We start from the raw sequence: 17,057 nt of genomic DNA on the forward strand, positions 1-17,057 counted from the left end.
GGATCAGAATTTATTGCACCGTAAAAACTTCAGGTCAGAATATAGTCCCACTGCAGCATCTATTTTGTGCTATTACCGAATAGTATACTTTGATCAGCCCGTGATCAGCGGGAATTGTTGGGCTTTTGCAACTACCCAAAAAGTAGACCCACGTTAGAGTGATATAGTTGACCTATCTTGTCTTTTCGCCTTTGCACAGATCCGCCATCTTCCTAACAAAACAAGGTTTTCCCTTGCAATGCAAATGCATGTGGAAAATGAGCGTTTTTGTTTGTCACACTTTTCTAGCAACAAGTCAGATGGCTTTTGCAATGCATACACGGTAATTAAAGCATGCATTTGACAGGCATATGCACACACTGCACACACTTTGCGTGTAGAACCTGAGGTGACCATGCATTCGGTGAATATATTGTGTGTGTTAAAGTAGACAAAGTATAGGACTTCAATTATTAATTTGTGGTGCTTCTGGTGAGTCACAAGACAACATTGCTCAAAATAAAATATAATTTTTTATCTGCGATGTTATAAGGCCAGCCTATCACGCGCTGATCAAACTATACACTACTCCCAACAATTACAGGATGAGCTTATGATCAGTTTTTCACAAGTTCATTTTCACCTTCAGAGTTCTAATCCTTTTACCGGTCCCTGTAGATTCCACTCGTTTATCGGATCCTTTAGTTTCTGATCGTTTCGCTCGTGTCGTTCTTCCCGATGACAAACCACTCCCTTCGTTTTCTACTTTGATCTTTTTAGCGTGTTCTTTGGCAGCAGCATTTTCACCCTGTTTCGCCAAAAGCGATGCTTTTCTCTTCCGTGCGCCTGTTAATTTCTCACTACCCGACTTTGGCGATGTCGGACTGTCATCCATGGTGACAGTTTCTGTATCTGGCATTACAACCGAACGCTTTCTTGCGGATTTGCGAACTACGATTTCTTCTTGATTTGAGCTTGGTTCTTTGTTTACATCGTCATCATCGACAACACTCTTTTTAGTTCCTTTTGCTTGATCCTTCACACTTTTATTCTTACTTTTTGCATTTTTTGTCGCTTCATTTTCTTCTGTGTCTTTCTTTCCCTTAGATTCTTTTTTACCTTTACTTTTTTTACCTTCCTTTGTTTCTTGCTTTTTACCTTTTCCCTTCATCTTTCCAGAAGGGGCAGCATTTGAATCCTCCGCAGTCGAGCTTTTGTCGCCAACTTTTACCGGTGTTGCTGTACTTACAGGCACTAATGTCATTCCTGGAGCAAGCTGTGTTATAGGATTGACTACAACCGGCCGTTGTGCAACCGGTAAAAACGAACCAGCTGGAAGCAGGACTTGGCCACCGCCCGGCAATGTATACAACACATTCAATGCTGGCGCTGTTTGCATCGGTGCAGCGTACATGTCCGGTATTTTTGGCCGTTTTGCTAGTTCCTGTTTGACAGCCAATACTGAGCTGAGAACATCCGCGTTGAAAGCTTTGGATATTCGCGCCTCGACTGACTCTTTGGATGGATCATGCTTCACTTTCGGTTCTTTGGGTTTCTTCTTCTTCTCCTCTTCTTCTTCATCTAGTGTTGTCAGTAACGACGTATTATCCGTTATCATTGATTGAATTCGGTCCACAACTGAAGTAGGCACCGTTACATTTGGAGCTAGAGTCAGTTTAGGTAATACTGGTGGAGGTGCAGGCACCGTTTCTTCCCTTGACTTTTTCTTCTGCGATTTCTTCTTTCGCGACTTTTCATCACTGGACTTTGTCCTTGGCGACTTCTGCAAACGACTGCTCGAGCGTTCTTCGTCCGAGTCCCAATCCGATGAAACGACCTCAGGGTCAAAATCATCATCTTCCTCCTCCTCCTCAAAGTCCGATTGCGTCCCCAGCGCACCTGTTGATATCAACTTGGACATCAAATTGCCCTTTGACCTTGTAGTACTTCTAACAGGTGTATCCGATAAAGGACTAGTCACATCTGGAGAGGCTTTCTTTGATGCTGATCTGGTTCCTGGTAAAGAAGCCTTTGATGGAGTGCTCGGTGATGTCGTCGTAACCTCCTTTGACGGTGCTGACACTGATCTGGTGCTTGGTGAGGAAACCTTTGATGAAGTGCTTGGCGAGGTTGTCGTAACCTCTTTAGATGCAGATCTGGTGCTTAGTGACGAACCTTTTGACCCTGATGGCGTACTTGATGAGGTATCAGCGATCTCTTTTGATGCTGATCTGGTGTTTGGTGACAAAACCTTTACTGGAGTACTCGGTGAGGTTGTTGCAATCTCTTTTGCTTTAGACCTAGTAGTGGGTGATTTGGGAATGCTAGCAACAGTAGATTGGGATGCATTCATTGATTTCTGTTCTTCTTCAGAACTCTGGGTGTCGATTGATCCTGTCTCCGATGCTTCCCGGATTGTTACGAGTATTGGCGGCGAAGCATCTCCGGAATCACCGGGAGCGGCTGATGTGGAGTTGGCTGCATCCTGTGAATCGTCACCCTGGGATGCATCGTTGGAATTCTCTGTTGTATCGCTTGTCACAGACTCGTTAGTTTCAGTTGTCGATAGCGTTTCGGATACCGACTCTGACACGGTTGACGATAGAACGCCAGACCGCCGTGTGCGGTAAAGTTCTGCTTTCCTTTCTTGGTCTTCATTTTCCTTAGCCACTTTGATTACTGTGCTCAATACGTCATTACTAAACGCTTTTGAAAGTTTTGAACGCTTCACCTGTTCCGTCTCGGCATTTGCTTTGGGTACTTGTGGTTGGACTATGGTAACGGGTGTACGATTCATCACCTCCTTAGCTATGTTTAATACTTCGGGAGAGAATGCTTTTGATAATTTAGCATTCTTGGCAGCTTCCGTAAGGGGAGGCACAGATGTAGGTATAACCACACTTGGTTGCGTCGTTATCACCTTACTCAACAGCGGATTCGGCACAACGGTTCCGTTCGCATTCACTATCATCCCAGTTGGTCCTCACGATGTTGGTCCCTGCAACTACTTGATTCTGTCCCACCAGCTGATTCAGTTGAACAGGGACTCCAAGATGATTATAGAAGAGGCCTCCTGCTGTTGTGGAATACGTCATAGGCATCTGTGGTATGTTTGCGGGCACCAGACGTGGTGGTGGGACAAATATGATGTCATTTTTCACCATCTCTGCATAGGATCTGGGGTATTGTTCTTTTATAGGTATCCATTTCTTCTTCTTCTTGCCCTCCTGTTTTGGTGGGTCATCTTTGATGCCGAGATCCGCCTCATCTGGTTTCAATGGAAACACACCTGTGATGAAGAGAAAATTAAATGTGTTAGGAATATACCCAAATGAATTAGGAATACACCCAAATGTATTAGGAACACACCCAATTTATTAGGAAAACACCCTTGTGTATTCGGAATACACCCAAATGTATTAGGAATACATCCAAATGTATTAGGAATTACACCCAAAAAAGAAATCTATAACTTGTCACAAGGTCATATCTTAAAATCCTGTGCATCAAAATGAACCCAAATTACACACAGGATTACTTCAATACTCTACTCTAAACACATGTCAGTAACCAAGCAGCTGTGCAACTGACGCAAAAGCGAAATTAATTCCCGCTAAGGCTGAATCATTTCACTTTTTGGGTGCATTGTAGCCAACGGGGACCCAGTTATGGCTGCCAGTGAGGTGTAGGAATGCGTGAAATGGGATTCGTCTATAAGGTCGAAAATCCTACAATTGTGTTCAGTTACTTCACAGAATAAAATTGTAGAAGCGTAATTCTGCATTTATTCAAGATGGCTCCATTTGAAATTCACACTCCCTCAACTGGAATACTGTAAAACTCGATAGTTAGCATATGTGCTTACTATAGAGCGCTCTTGAAAACATGAAATTGTACCGGCGCTTTACAAACTGAGCTAATGGGTTTGAAACACAGATTTGTAGGTTTACTTGTTCCTATATAACTATTATAAGTGTATCGATGATTTCCTCAAAATCTTTTACACTTTTGTGGATGGGGCTCTTCATGTTTGCATGTTTAAAAAGCTCTCGATAGTAAGCATATATAATGCTAACTATTGAGTTTTTACGGTAGCAACACTGACATACCTCTAGTCCTAAACACCTCCTGGATCTCATACATTGAGAAGCAATTAGAGAAGAGCTTGCGGAATGTGACAGGGAAGAACGCTTCTTTGGCCGGGCTCTCAGCTTGACGACGTAGTTCTGTTTGTTTGTATTGACTCAGTTTCTCCTTGTACGCCTCCTTGAGACTATGCAGCAATGGTTGGATTGGACTCAAATACTTCAACACCTGAAACAAATCGAAACGACAAATAAATATTACTGTAATTTTTATATCCTTAAAAAATGTCAAAATTTTACATTTCCAAGACTAATATAGAAATGACCTCCACTTGAGATGAGTTCCGGAATTCCAGGAATTTCCGGAAGACTTAGATCCCTGCATATGTAGCAGACAACAAGTGCATTGTTTCGATATATATGGACGTACACATGTGACATGATCAAGGGGAATGAGCTGGATGTCGCTAATATTGTTTTTCAGATATTGGCAAAAACAGTGTTCAAATTTTATTGTTTTCTATATTGTTTTCAGCCATTGTTATCGACATTCATTGTTACCTCGTAATATTTCTATGTTTACCCCCTCCCCCTGCCCGCTCATCAGTGTTCAAATTTTTTTGTTTTCTATATTGTTTTCAGCCATTGTTATCAACTCTGGCGTAAGCCATGAATTCATTGTTACCTCGTAATATTTATTTGTTTACCCCCCCCCCCCTGCCCACTCATTTGCTCCCCCAGCCCTCTCCCCAATATTTCCAACATTCTTACCTTGCTGTGCATACATGTAGGTATTAGGTGTGCAAAAACTGTTGTTCAGCCTTTGTTATCAGCTCTGATGTAAGCCATTCATTGCTACCTCATAATATTTTTTGTTCCCCCGCTCATCCCTCCCCGCTCATCCACCCCCCCGCTCAAAGTCATCCCTCCCCCAGCCCTCTCCCCAATATTTCCAACATTCATACCTTGCTGTGTATAGGTACTAGGTGAACCAACTGTTGCTCAGCCACTGTTATCAGCTCTGGTGTAAGCCATTCATTGGTACTTCGTAATATTTCTTTGTTCTCCCCCCCTCTCCCCAATATTTCCAACATTCATACCTTGCTGTGCATAGGTACTAGGTGTACAAACCGTTGCTCAGCCATCGTTATTAACTCTGGTGTAAGCCATTCATTGATACCTCGTAATATTTCTTTGTTTACACCCCCACCTCCCTCCCCCACCCTCTCCCCCATATTTCCAACATTCTTACCTTGCTGTGCATAGGTACTAGGTGTACAAACTGTTGCTCAGCCATTGTTATCAGCTCTGGTGTAAGCCATTCATTGGTGCCTCCTGCCCGCACATCCCCTCCCCTCCCCTCCCCCTCTCGGCCCTCTCCCCAATATTTCCAACATTCTTACCTTGCTGTGCATGGGCACTAGGTGTACAAACTGTTGTTCAGCCATCGTTATCAACTCAGGTGTAAGCCATTCGTTTGTCCCTTTTAAGATCAGCATAACAGGATCATCAGCGCTGCGAGACGGCAGGTAGTGAAGGAACACACTGCGGAACCATTCAGCCTGATCATGAAAAAATAATTTAAGTTGAAAAGATATTATTTAATTATATGTGTACTAGTAAATTTCAACACATCATTGCAATACAAATTTATTTTGGGTGGAAGACAGGCGGCGGATGACATGACCGAGCCGGCAACTTGTGAAACCGCCCGGCCGTATGGCATTTTCCAATATAGTCGGTTAGTTTTGTGGGGTTCATTATCGAACCCCAACGGTTTTAGCTTGTATTTATATTATTTATCAATGTTAGGCCTATTTGTTTGTGATATTTCAAGCGTTTTAAAATTTCAAAATAATCCCATTCAATTACACGGTTGAAGATGAAAATTTACTGAATTTAGAGAATGCAATGCGGCCACCACATGGGTGGAAGACATGACCTTAAATCTTCCACACAAGGAGTGTGTACCTGAAATGGGGTTACTGAAATTCTTGTTGTATTCGGTGAATAGAATTTTGAACCACCAGCGGTATCGGAGTTGAAAAAAGACCAAATTTTACGCAACTACCTAGAACCTGTACCGTACCTAAATGGGCGACTCCATCAGAAATCTGCTCCCCCTGTGTGGGAGATTAAGGTCATGTCTTCCATAGGGGATGTATGGATTTCATCTGAGATATATAGAATTATATCTTACTGACTTTGTCATGTTTGGAGACAAAATTTCACTGGCTTTGATTTTTCAACAAAGAAGCAGTGACGTAGCCAGGGGCAGGGGCGTAGCCAGCACTTTTTCAAAGGGTAGGCAAGAGGAGGGGGGAAAGGCGACTTTCAAGGGGGAAAATTTGACGAAATGGTCAAAAATGGGCTAAAAAGTACAAAAAGCATCCCACAGGGGGACAAGACTTCTCACAGGGGGGCAGCTTCCCCCCTTAGCTACACCACTGCCAGGGGGAAGAGGAAAGCTACCCCCTGTGAGAAATCTTGCTCCCCTGTGGGATGCTGGCTGCTCCCTTGAAAGTTGCGTTGCCCCCCCCCCCCCTTCTGAAAACGTCCTGGCTATGCCACTGTTGGAGAGAAGTATGATTTGGCACATACAGCACTAGCCATACATGTACATGCAGTACATGTATTGTAAGTCTACTTTGATTGGTCAAACTTGGACTTAAGGTACATGGTAGCTGTTATTAGGAATGCCCTCAGTGCTACATACAATGTACACACAACATAGAGCTCTATAAATACAAGACTCATAGAGAAATCCTAGTAATCAATGGGTTATCCAGTTAAATATGTTCAGAATACACAGTGTATATGCATATTACACGTTTAACACTTGAAGTGAACTAACTCCGTACATAATTTCTGATATCAGGTTTAGTAACATTTCCAGGGTTAAGAACAACAAGGTCCCATCTCCAATAGCTTGCAGATATGAACAATATAGAAATTGTCAAATGTCTATCTTTTAGGGCAGCTATTGCCGATAGGGCCACTATAACCCCCTTGAATTGATTTCTTACCAAAATAGCTGCCGATACTTTCTTCTCTTCAGCTGCCACAAATCCTGCCTCGGGTAACCCCAGAAAGTCAGGGATATCTTCTCCCTCGCTGGCATACACCACACACGGCGGCAACACATGGTATCCTACAGCATTAGCTGCCACCAACATCTCCACCTCAACCAGCTTGGCACAATCAGACTCCCATCGCTCCACCTCAAACTGCTCAATTTCACAGGCATAGATTCGTGATGGCTTCGAGAAAAATTCGCCATTCTCAAACACTTCAACTAATCTGCTAAAGTACTGTTTGGCCCAGTGGTGTCGGTGATTCGCCAACGCCGTTAACTGCAGCGGGGTTTGGTAGAGGCCTTCCAACTCTTGGTGGCGCTTGACAAACGCAATCCACCATCCCTTTTCGTCTGCCAGCGTCTCGTCGCGTAACTTCAGAAGTTGTTTTGCTAACGGCGCCATGGTCTTGTACGTGATTGGATGTTTTAATTTATTCAACGCAAACGCGTACTCCATCACCACTTTCTCCTCTTCTTCGGTCAGTTTACCTCGTTTCCGCAACCTGATGAATTTAGGCGTGCAGATCCGACCTTTGACCTCCTCTCCTTTCATCGCTCTCTTTATATCACGGACAGGGATCTTAAACGCCTTGTACGCACCTTTCACAGAGTACTCGCCATTTTTCACTGCATTCGCAGCGGCATGCACGTCTTCTGTCGTGTAATTCCAATCAACAAATCGCCGTTTCTTCCTTTGAATCACTTTGCCCTCCTTATCTACGCGCGGCGTGGTCTCCACGCGTCTTGAGTCCCAGTTCATTGTTAACTCTCCACGTTCTTTCATATCTTTGACTATTGCTTCCAGCTTCTTAATGGGTACGCCCGTCTGTCCTGCAGCTTTCGCCACGTACATACCCTCATCACGTACAAGCTTGATAGCTTTCTCAATATTTTCTTCAACATTTTCAAAGTACACTGTTACTTTCTCTGCAACTGATGAATCATCATCAGCAGCTACTTCTGCAGCGGCTACTTCTGCAGCAGCTGATTCTGCAGCTGATTCTGCAGCAGCTGCTTCTGCAGCGAGAGCAACGGCATTGAGTGCCTCGGTAGCAAGCAAATCGGTAGTGACCACTTCATCAGCAACAGCATCTGCTACAGCAACAGCTACAGCATCATCTATGTCAGCATCAGCGACAGCTTCAGCACCTATTTCTATCGTTACCTCCTCAGACATCTTGCCGATGACTTACTCTCTGGAACCTCACATCTGTAAAATAAAGAAATAGCAAGTAGTTTAGAAACAAATGTGTACCCGACAGAAGGGCAGTTCTTGGGCTTTCGTGGATCATAAAAAATTAAATAGCATTTTTATATGTGACCCGCTCTGAGTGACAAGACCCGCCATAAGCCACACTCGGCCATTTCGAGATAAGGTGAGTCAAAGTTGGGAAAGGAGTGGAAAACCTTGCAGATTTTGTTTTTCAGTTTTTATTATTTTTTTATTCCGCCACCGAACTGCGTTCTAAATTGCGCACATGTATTATGCGAACGCATTATCTCGCGATCATTGAGGATCAACAAGCGTGCCACTGTTGCTTGTCGGCACGCGCGTCATTTTATATGACTATCCACTATCGTGTCATAATGTATAGATGAAAACCAATTTTGCATGTATTCACAAGACGCATCCACTGAATTAAAATAGGGATTAAAAAGCTGGGAAGTAGAACAATGTACTTCTATTGTCCAGTTTGCCATCAAGATATTGAATTAAATTGAATTTGAATGCATTTTGATATCATCAAAATGCATTGAATTTGAATGCATTTTGATATAATTTTAAATAGAGTATATCAATTTTCTTATTAAAAACACAAAACATCGTGCAAAATTCAACCATGAATGATCCTAGCATTTAGGTCTAGGTCCAGGGACACTACAAAACCGAATAAAAAATTAAAATTTTTTTTTTCCCTATCCTTTCCTGTCCGGCTAATAGGATTCTCGGGCCGGACTTGAATTCCCGGGACTCACTCACACCCTTACTTTGGACACGCATGGGATAGGGTTGCTCAATTTTTAATCATTATTATGTTTTCATGAATCCAAAAGTGTGAAAATATTGGATCCAAAACATAATGATGACAAAATTGGATGCTTTATTGTCTCGCTATGAGTTTTAAAATATTGTATACCGGTACCGTATCACATGTTTTTTTTTTTTCAAAAAATTCAATTATTTAAATTTACATCAATGATTTTTTTAAATTGTGATTTAAACAAGCAACCCAAGTATGTGTCCAAAGTCACCCCAGTATCAAGTCACCTCGGTTTACATGTACAGTGTAAATAAACCCCGGAAACAAACTGAGTGAGTTGCTGAATATTACTAGGAACTTAGGAAGGCAAAAAAGTTTCATAAATCTGGGATGGAGTAATGCGTACATTGTAAGCAAGAAATGGTAAGATTGCTAGGGATTTCAACATTCTCATGAGGGCTATTTCATTATAAATGACAACATTGAGTCCCAAAAGGGGTCAAAATTCAAACTCATTTATTTCATGCAAATTCATTATCATTTCAAAGTTCAGATGGTGTGTCAATAATTCTCAAAATATTAGAGCGTCAAACCCTCAGGAACCATTAAAAAATTAAATTGAATTTTGCTGTGTAAAACATAGCTGCCGTCTGGAGGGACATTTTTTAAACAATTTAATACACAACTTTGAAAGAGTATATGTAACCAACATTGGGTTCATACTTATTCATATTTAGTCTGTAATAATTGTTGTATGTTCCTTTACACTTCAGTGTCTTAAATATGCCAGTTTCAATATAAAACAATTAGTAAATTGATACTAATCCAGATAAATGGTGCAAAATTACTACATATTTTAAGGATAAACTTTATCTTCACATGAAAAATTCATGAAATAGTCATTTTGTCCTGCCCAATAGCTACACTGATGCATAAGTGAGTATTCTGCGTCAATCTGTTGTACTAGTCATGGAAAACCTAAAATCAAAGACCCCTCCTGTGTCATTTGTTCTGGATAGGACACATTTTTTAACACATAATAAAGCATACTTTAACTTTAGAAATAGCTGCATCAATATTATTGCATCAATATTATTGCATAAAAGATCCCCAGCATTTAAAATCCACTACAAACAGGGTTAATATTCTGGTTAAATTAGGAATATTGCAATTTTTAGCTAACCGAAGTTCAATGCAGAATAATATCATATGTGTTCTCAACAACTGGACAATAATTTGAACACTAAAGTGGTTTGTAAGCATAATTTGCAATAAAATGCAAAAATTTCTTGTGGGTTTGGCTCTTTGAAATTTTTATTTTTTAGTTTGTTTACCAATTCATGGAAATGACATAATTGTGCTGGAGAGGACATTTGTTAAATTGCAAACAGAATCGTGGATACAGGCTTGCAAAATGCAACAAATACCAAATCATGTGCCACCTTGGTAGAAGGAAGACCACTCTTCCTCTACAAATTTCACATTCTATGATATAATCCTTCTTATTTCAACAATTAGTAATTAACTTCAGTTCTGGAGAGGACAAATTTTAACGCGGAACTGTGGTATCAAGAACAAGTGGTCTACTGTATGTAAAATAAATGAATTCCTCAATCAGTGCCCTGTCCCATCAATTGGTAATATAACACAGATTATACAGGTAGGGTAAGGTTTTATTTCCTCTTTAATGTTAACAAAAATGGAGGCATGAATTGGAGAGGACACTCATTGTTTTATTTAACGCATGATGCTAATTAGGAAAGACCCTTCGCAATTTTAACATTTTTGCACCAATTTTCACCATTCAACTTGCATGATGTTCCACACATATCATATTTTCATTGCAACAAGCACATTGCCATAGAATGTACCTAATTTTTCAAAGAATTAATTCAGAATACATGGGCAAAATGAAATGGGACTCCAAAATTGGGTTAAAATGTACCTTTTGGCAATTTTTTATACAAAAAATAGACAGAATTCTGTAAAAATGCTCATGTAGCTTGTAGTTTGTGGCATACTTAGAATTAAGTTAATAACACTGCATTATCACCCTAATTATATCAACCAGATATGATAAAAGCCATTTTTGTGAACGTGTCATTTATAATGAAATAGCCCATGATTCACAAAAATATAGGGTAGTGCGTTCAGACATGGCCCACCATATTTTATTTTGTATTGTAAACAATAATAAACAATAATAACCATCAAAACATTTATAATTTCATTTAGATTTATACCTACAATTATAAACTTATCACAATTCACTAAAATTGCTGTGAAATCTGAAAAACTTCACCAATTTTCATGATTCAACTTGCACTGTGGAGGCTGTCATGTTAAAAATCTTGGATTTTTTGTGTGCATTTTTGGACCAATGGCCAATGTCGCTTCGCCCAAAAATGTTCTTTACCCACGATGTTGAACGATTTAGCTTTTAGCCACTTCAGTAGCCTTTCATACATGTATGTAACTTAATTACCCGCTTACGCGCAGCTTGTTTACGTTTTTTGCCGGCCATTGTTTACATAAAATCCTATTCCTACCCCTATAAAAACCCTACAACACGCAGCTTTAATTAACTTCCAGTATCACAATTCACTAAAATCGCTGTAAAATCTGAAAAAACTTAACCAATATTCATGATTCAACATGATTGTCTCTATGCACTAACTAATTGCCCCTAGTCTGCTGCCTTCACATAAAATGCTAGAGTACGGTACATACTAAACATGATGGGAGATAGGCCATGTTTAAATGCACCACCCTATATAGGCCTACCCTATTTTTTTTAAATTTTGAGTACCGGGTACGCCGGTATGGTACACTGCGTCATCATCCCTATATCTTCGTGTCAAAAATTGCCGTAATAGTACGGCGAGTCGGCGAATCCTCTCATTTTTCAAAAGCTACGCATGGCGATTTTGTTCGAGATAGGCCGAGCGACTCAGGCTAAGCATACCATTTACAATATGAGATACCTTAGCCCTGCCATAGAGCCTGCTGCTTAGTTTCTATTCTACGATTTGCGCATGATCAGTACCACATACATTGTATAGTGTTACTATTACATGTAGGCACTTGAAACTTGATTCTGAGTTTAGCGTCCGCCGCCCGCGTCATGAATTTTGTGCCGCGATTGAGATGTAAAATCTGAAAATAATTCTTTATTGTGCAAAACCTGAAAGAAAATTTGTTCTTTCAAATTTTTAAACCCCCCCTTTTTTGTATTTGAACGGTTGAACCCTTCAAAAACTACATGTATAGAAAGCCTTGACAATTATTACAAGAATTCATGTAAATATTTGAGCATTAAAAATATATAGATTTTTGACCCTTGCTCTATCCAATTATTTCAATTGGTCGCATGTCATAAGTTGGGTATGCAAAAAGGGTGGAGGGATTACATTTTTTGGAAAATTGCGTTACAAATTTGATTGGCTTTCCGTAACCCCATTTCCTACAGCAGTGGTTGATACCTCATTTTAAGCCTAATATTATACTCTTTCAGTCTACTGAAGCATATAATTATACAATATTCAATAAAAAAATCACATCAGTTGAAACGAAAAATGCCAGGGGTGGAGGAGCAGGCGGATGTGGAGCAGGGGGGTGCGGGAGTGTGCAATAGGGCCTATGTGAAAATTCACATGTCAGCATGTCAAAACTACTGGTTACTTTTTCAAATCTAGTGAGGCTATGATATATTGACAGCTTTGAATGTTGAATTTGTACAACTAAAACAATTACTGACTACTTAAGGTGGTACTACACCCCCTGATAAATTGTTTGACTAATTTTGCATTTTTCTCAAAAAGTAACTACACACTGGTAACAAAAGTTATGTATATTATAGGGATAAGGACTCCAATTACTTCACTGAAATTTCAGTGATTCAAGACGGGTTCATTATAAAGAAATGAGGTACATTCTAGCGGTACCTCTTTTATTATCATAAATATAACATATCGCGTGTCTTGAGTCACTGGAATTCAAGTGTAGTAACTGGATTCCTTACCCCTATAATATACATAACTTTTGTTACCAGTGTGTTATTATTTTTTGAGAAAAATGCAAAAATAGTCACAAATTTATCAACAGGTGTAGCGCCACCTTAATGGGTTATATGTTCCATTTTATTCATTTTTGATGAAATCCTAGTTGAATTTCAGTATTTTTAGCAACATGCTATTGCTAATGTACATTTCTCTTCTTGATATTCATTTCCTCAATAATAGAATATATAACCGTCTCGCTAATTACTCCTAAAAAGGTCATTGACCTTCACAATGTAATTAACATACGTACAATTATTTTAAATAGTTCATTTGAAGCATTAATGTATTGAGAACATATCCTCCAAATCTGATGCCATTCTTGCATAAAATAAAAATTTTACAGTCATTTTTGTAATTGAGGTCCGATTTGAGAAAAATGCATTTGAAAATTGAGATTTACATAGACGCCTGTGTATTAATTAATTAGTAATTAAGCATTATCTCATAAATTAAGCATGTGTTATGGTTAAAAATGGTGTTAATTATTAGAGGTTGTCAATATTATATACAACATATCAAAAAATACATTTTTTGTCATTTTTGACCATGTAATTGAAATTGTACCCAACTTATGACATGCGACCAATTATACCTTTGGGATACCAGGGTAGACAAGAACTTAACCTAGACAAAATGTTTTTACCAGATGGACATTGTTTATATTGTAAATAATTTAACTAGGAGATACTATAAAAGACCTAAATACAAATTGGTGCCAATAAGAATTATTTCATAATGTTCTGCATGATTGTTATTTTTGTATAAATGAGTCAATCCCCCCCCCCCCCATTTCCCCCAATCTTCAAATGTATACGGAGAGGTTAGTACAAATTGGAGTGAAGAAGACTTGTATATACTTCGGAATACATTTAGTTTGTTTTAATTTAATTTAAAACTTGAAAAACAAAAAGCAAGATAAAAATTTATATTTTTATAAACGTATTGATGTGTGCTGTTCGTGACATTAATTGGGACTGGCGATTAATTATATAGAATGAACAAAAGCGCATAAGCATTGGGAAAAGGCCGCTGATAATGAAACCTTGAAAATAATGAATAATGAATAATGAATAATGAAATAGTTGCCTCATTATGAGCTGAAAAAAATGGGACGCTAAACTCAGTATTGAGTTTCAATGGCCTTATAGAAAATTTGATTTGTTTTCAGGTAAAATGCAGGTTTTGTTTCCAGTACACTAACTCGAAAAGCAATACACTAATTAGCAGGGCCTTGCTGTTTGCTGTGGGTATCTTTAACTGCATTTTATAAGTAAAGATTTTGAAATCCAAAGTAAAAATTGTGATATTTTCAACTGTTTGAGAAATGAATTATAGTACAAAGGAACCCGTGTAAAACCCAGGTGCTGTATCTAATACAATGTATATTTATCGACTTTCTTTATCTGCGTCAATAATAGAATATCGATTCAATCGAATTGAATACATGTCTCCATTTTGAGTTTGTACTAAACCTCTGAGCGACAAAGCGATTGATTTATAGCCAAGCAGATACGGAGTATTAAGTTTATTTATAACACTGGCTGTTGACACTGTGCGGTACAACATCATCAAATTTCAAAATCTACCCATCATGGCTATTCCAATGTAATGTTCGCGACATTATAAATCGAATTACATGGTAAAAAAATAGTAAAATAACCCCTTTTTTTACAAAATTGGGAACGATCATGCGTACACATAGTCAATCATGTCAAGTGATAACACCAGGCCAGAACATGATCATGTCACTCAGTAAATGAATATCTGAATTTCTGATATTTTATTTTCTGCTGGGACGTGACTGAATCTAGTCACTGTTATTGGTTTTCCCTATAGCCGTGTACTCAGAGCGTACTCCCTAAAGTCCTAGTGAGTAGATTTTCTTGCAATATTTGGCCTATTTACCTTCAAATATGATCCCTACATGTACTTTGATTCCAGTAGAATATGCAGCGTAGTAAAAAATAAATTTTTGGCGTTTCTGATCGTCACGATGAAACAATTTTCAGGACAAAATCCGTCGTGCCGTTCTCGGTCGCATTTGTTTACTCGTCGGTAAGATGGGAGGAGCTTACGGTGTACTTAATTTATGGGAATGTTCTATTATGTGTAGGGGAGACAGATTTATATTGTTGTGTTTCGCAAAGATGGTTTATTTTTTTAATGTGCTATGTGCATATAAAGAAATACAGAACTGTATAAATTATTCTTGAAGGAATCTGACAACACTTTATATCTCTGAAATGTGTATATATATCTGTTTTGTATTTTTCCCCTATGGTTACGATATCGTTGATGCTGGGATTGCTGGCATATGCTATCCATGATGCTATTTTCGTGACACAAGTATGTCAACAATGACATGAATTAGCCAAGTGACTTGCAATCTAGTAGATATAGAAATAGTAATGATAAAAGATTTTATTTAATTATAATAATATTATTGATATTTTTGGTGGTACACTGATTAATAATGATATTGGTGTGTTTTCGATATGTGAAAATTAGGTGGCCATCAATTTTAGCGTTTATATTTTCACGCGTGACCTTGTTGCACAGAGTACTCTCTCCTCTGTGCCTTGTTGTTAATCTAATTACCAGTCGTTCAAATCCGTACTTATTGCTGGCATTTTGGGCTTATTTATTGTTGCATTTGGCAACCCTGGATATTTCTTATTGTTGTCTCACGCGCTGTACGTGTAGTGTTCCTAGTTTATCTCGCCATTTTGGGCGCTGACCTCAATGCTTAGCAATTAGTGCGACTGGTAAATTTTATGTTTGCATATCATTTGTTACATTTCACTGATTTCAGTTCGTGATCATTTTTGTGGGGCATGGTGAGAGAGGCAGCGTCAGTAAATCATCTTTATTCGCGAAATTGAAATGATATTTGCGTTTCAAGAAGTAGGTAAGAATACCTCCAATGACTTAGATCCCAGTATGAGTACAGTTTTATATGCATAGTCCAAATTTCAAAGAAATTTTTTTAAATGGAATAAGCGGTATAAAGTCTAAAAGCGTATTTCTCCATAGAGATAGCGTGTAAATCAAATTTACACACAAAATGGGAAATACGAGGCTGATGGACATAGGAACGGCGTCCATGAGCCTCAGCGAGTCTAACTGAATCACTGATTCTCCGGACTATAAGTCCAACTAGATCGCTCAACTTTATTACGGTACTACCCAAGTTGAGGCCTTGTCTGCCTTGAATGAAGACATAATATCCCATGCAACATATTCAAGCTTGGTGAGATCCTACATATTAAAATAATCATGATGAATCAGATTGTGTTTATATACTACCAAATGGGTATGCATTATTGGCACTGCATAGTAGATTATCATGGGCCAGTCATGTCTATAGCAACTCTGCCGAATTTTGCACCTCGGCATCGGGTCATTTTGATACAACCCCTTACAAACATCAGAGATAAAATATAATAAATCAGTGCGTTCTAAACCATAATCTTCAACAAATGCACTTACCAAATTTCCACGTTGTTGAGCGAATGCTGAAGTTTTTAGGAATTTCGTAGGAAACAATACCAGCCACAACATGTCTGACTTGGCGTTGGCAAAATGAATCATGAATATTAATGAAATGACGTCAAACGAAAATTGTTATCCATCTCATATACATTTTATATGCGCTAAACTTGCAAATTTTGCTAAAAAAGTCCCCAAAAGGAAATTAAAATTCCTTTAAAAAAGGAATGGGGCGCCCAATGTGAGCTTGGTCGTGATGTGGTGAATTTCATGGTGTTTAGATTTGGTATTATTATCTCTTGCAAACCCGGTGACACCTCATTATAGAAATCAGACCTGTTGTAAGAGGGGATAGCCTTTTCCAGGCACAAATTGCACCATATTA

The 17,057-nt window shown here is 38.9% G+C and overlaps 2 protein-coding genes across 2 annotated transcripts; both read right to left on the reverse strand.

Annotated features, from left to right (window-relative positions):
* Window positions 1-384: 384 nt before the first annotated feature.
* Window positions 385-2,950, reverse strand: LOC140144455 (uncharacterized). The gene has a single exon (XM_072166265.1). The coding sequence runs from the start codon at window positions 2,948-2,950 to the stop codon at window positions 605-607; it is 2,346 nt and encodes a 781-aa protein (XP_072022366.1). The 3' UTR covers window positions 385-604.
* LOC140144456 (uncharacterized) lies at window positions 2,901-16,766 on the reverse strand. Its single transcript, XM_072166266.1, has 5 exons — window positions 16,673-16,766; window positions 7,091-8,350; window positions 5,468-5,626; window positions 4,089-4,293; window positions 2,901-3,268 (listed from the first exon to the last, which is right to left on the reverse strand). The coding sequence occupies exons 2-5, from the start codon at window positions 8,315-8,317 to the stop codon at window positions 2,901-2,903; spliced, it is 1,959 nt and encodes a 652-aa protein (XP_072022367.1). The 5' UTR covers window positions 8,318-8,350; window positions 16,673-16,766.
* Window positions 16,767-17,057: the final 291 nt, after the last annotated feature.

Source organism: Amphiura filiformis, unplaced genomic scaffold, assembly GCF_039555335.1.
Source record: "Amphiura filiformis unplaced genomic scaffold, Afil_fr2py scaffold_55, whole genome shotgun sequence".
NCBI lineage: Eukaryota > Metazoa > Echinodermata > Ophiuroidea > Amphilepidida > Amphiuridae > Amphiura > Amphiura filiformis.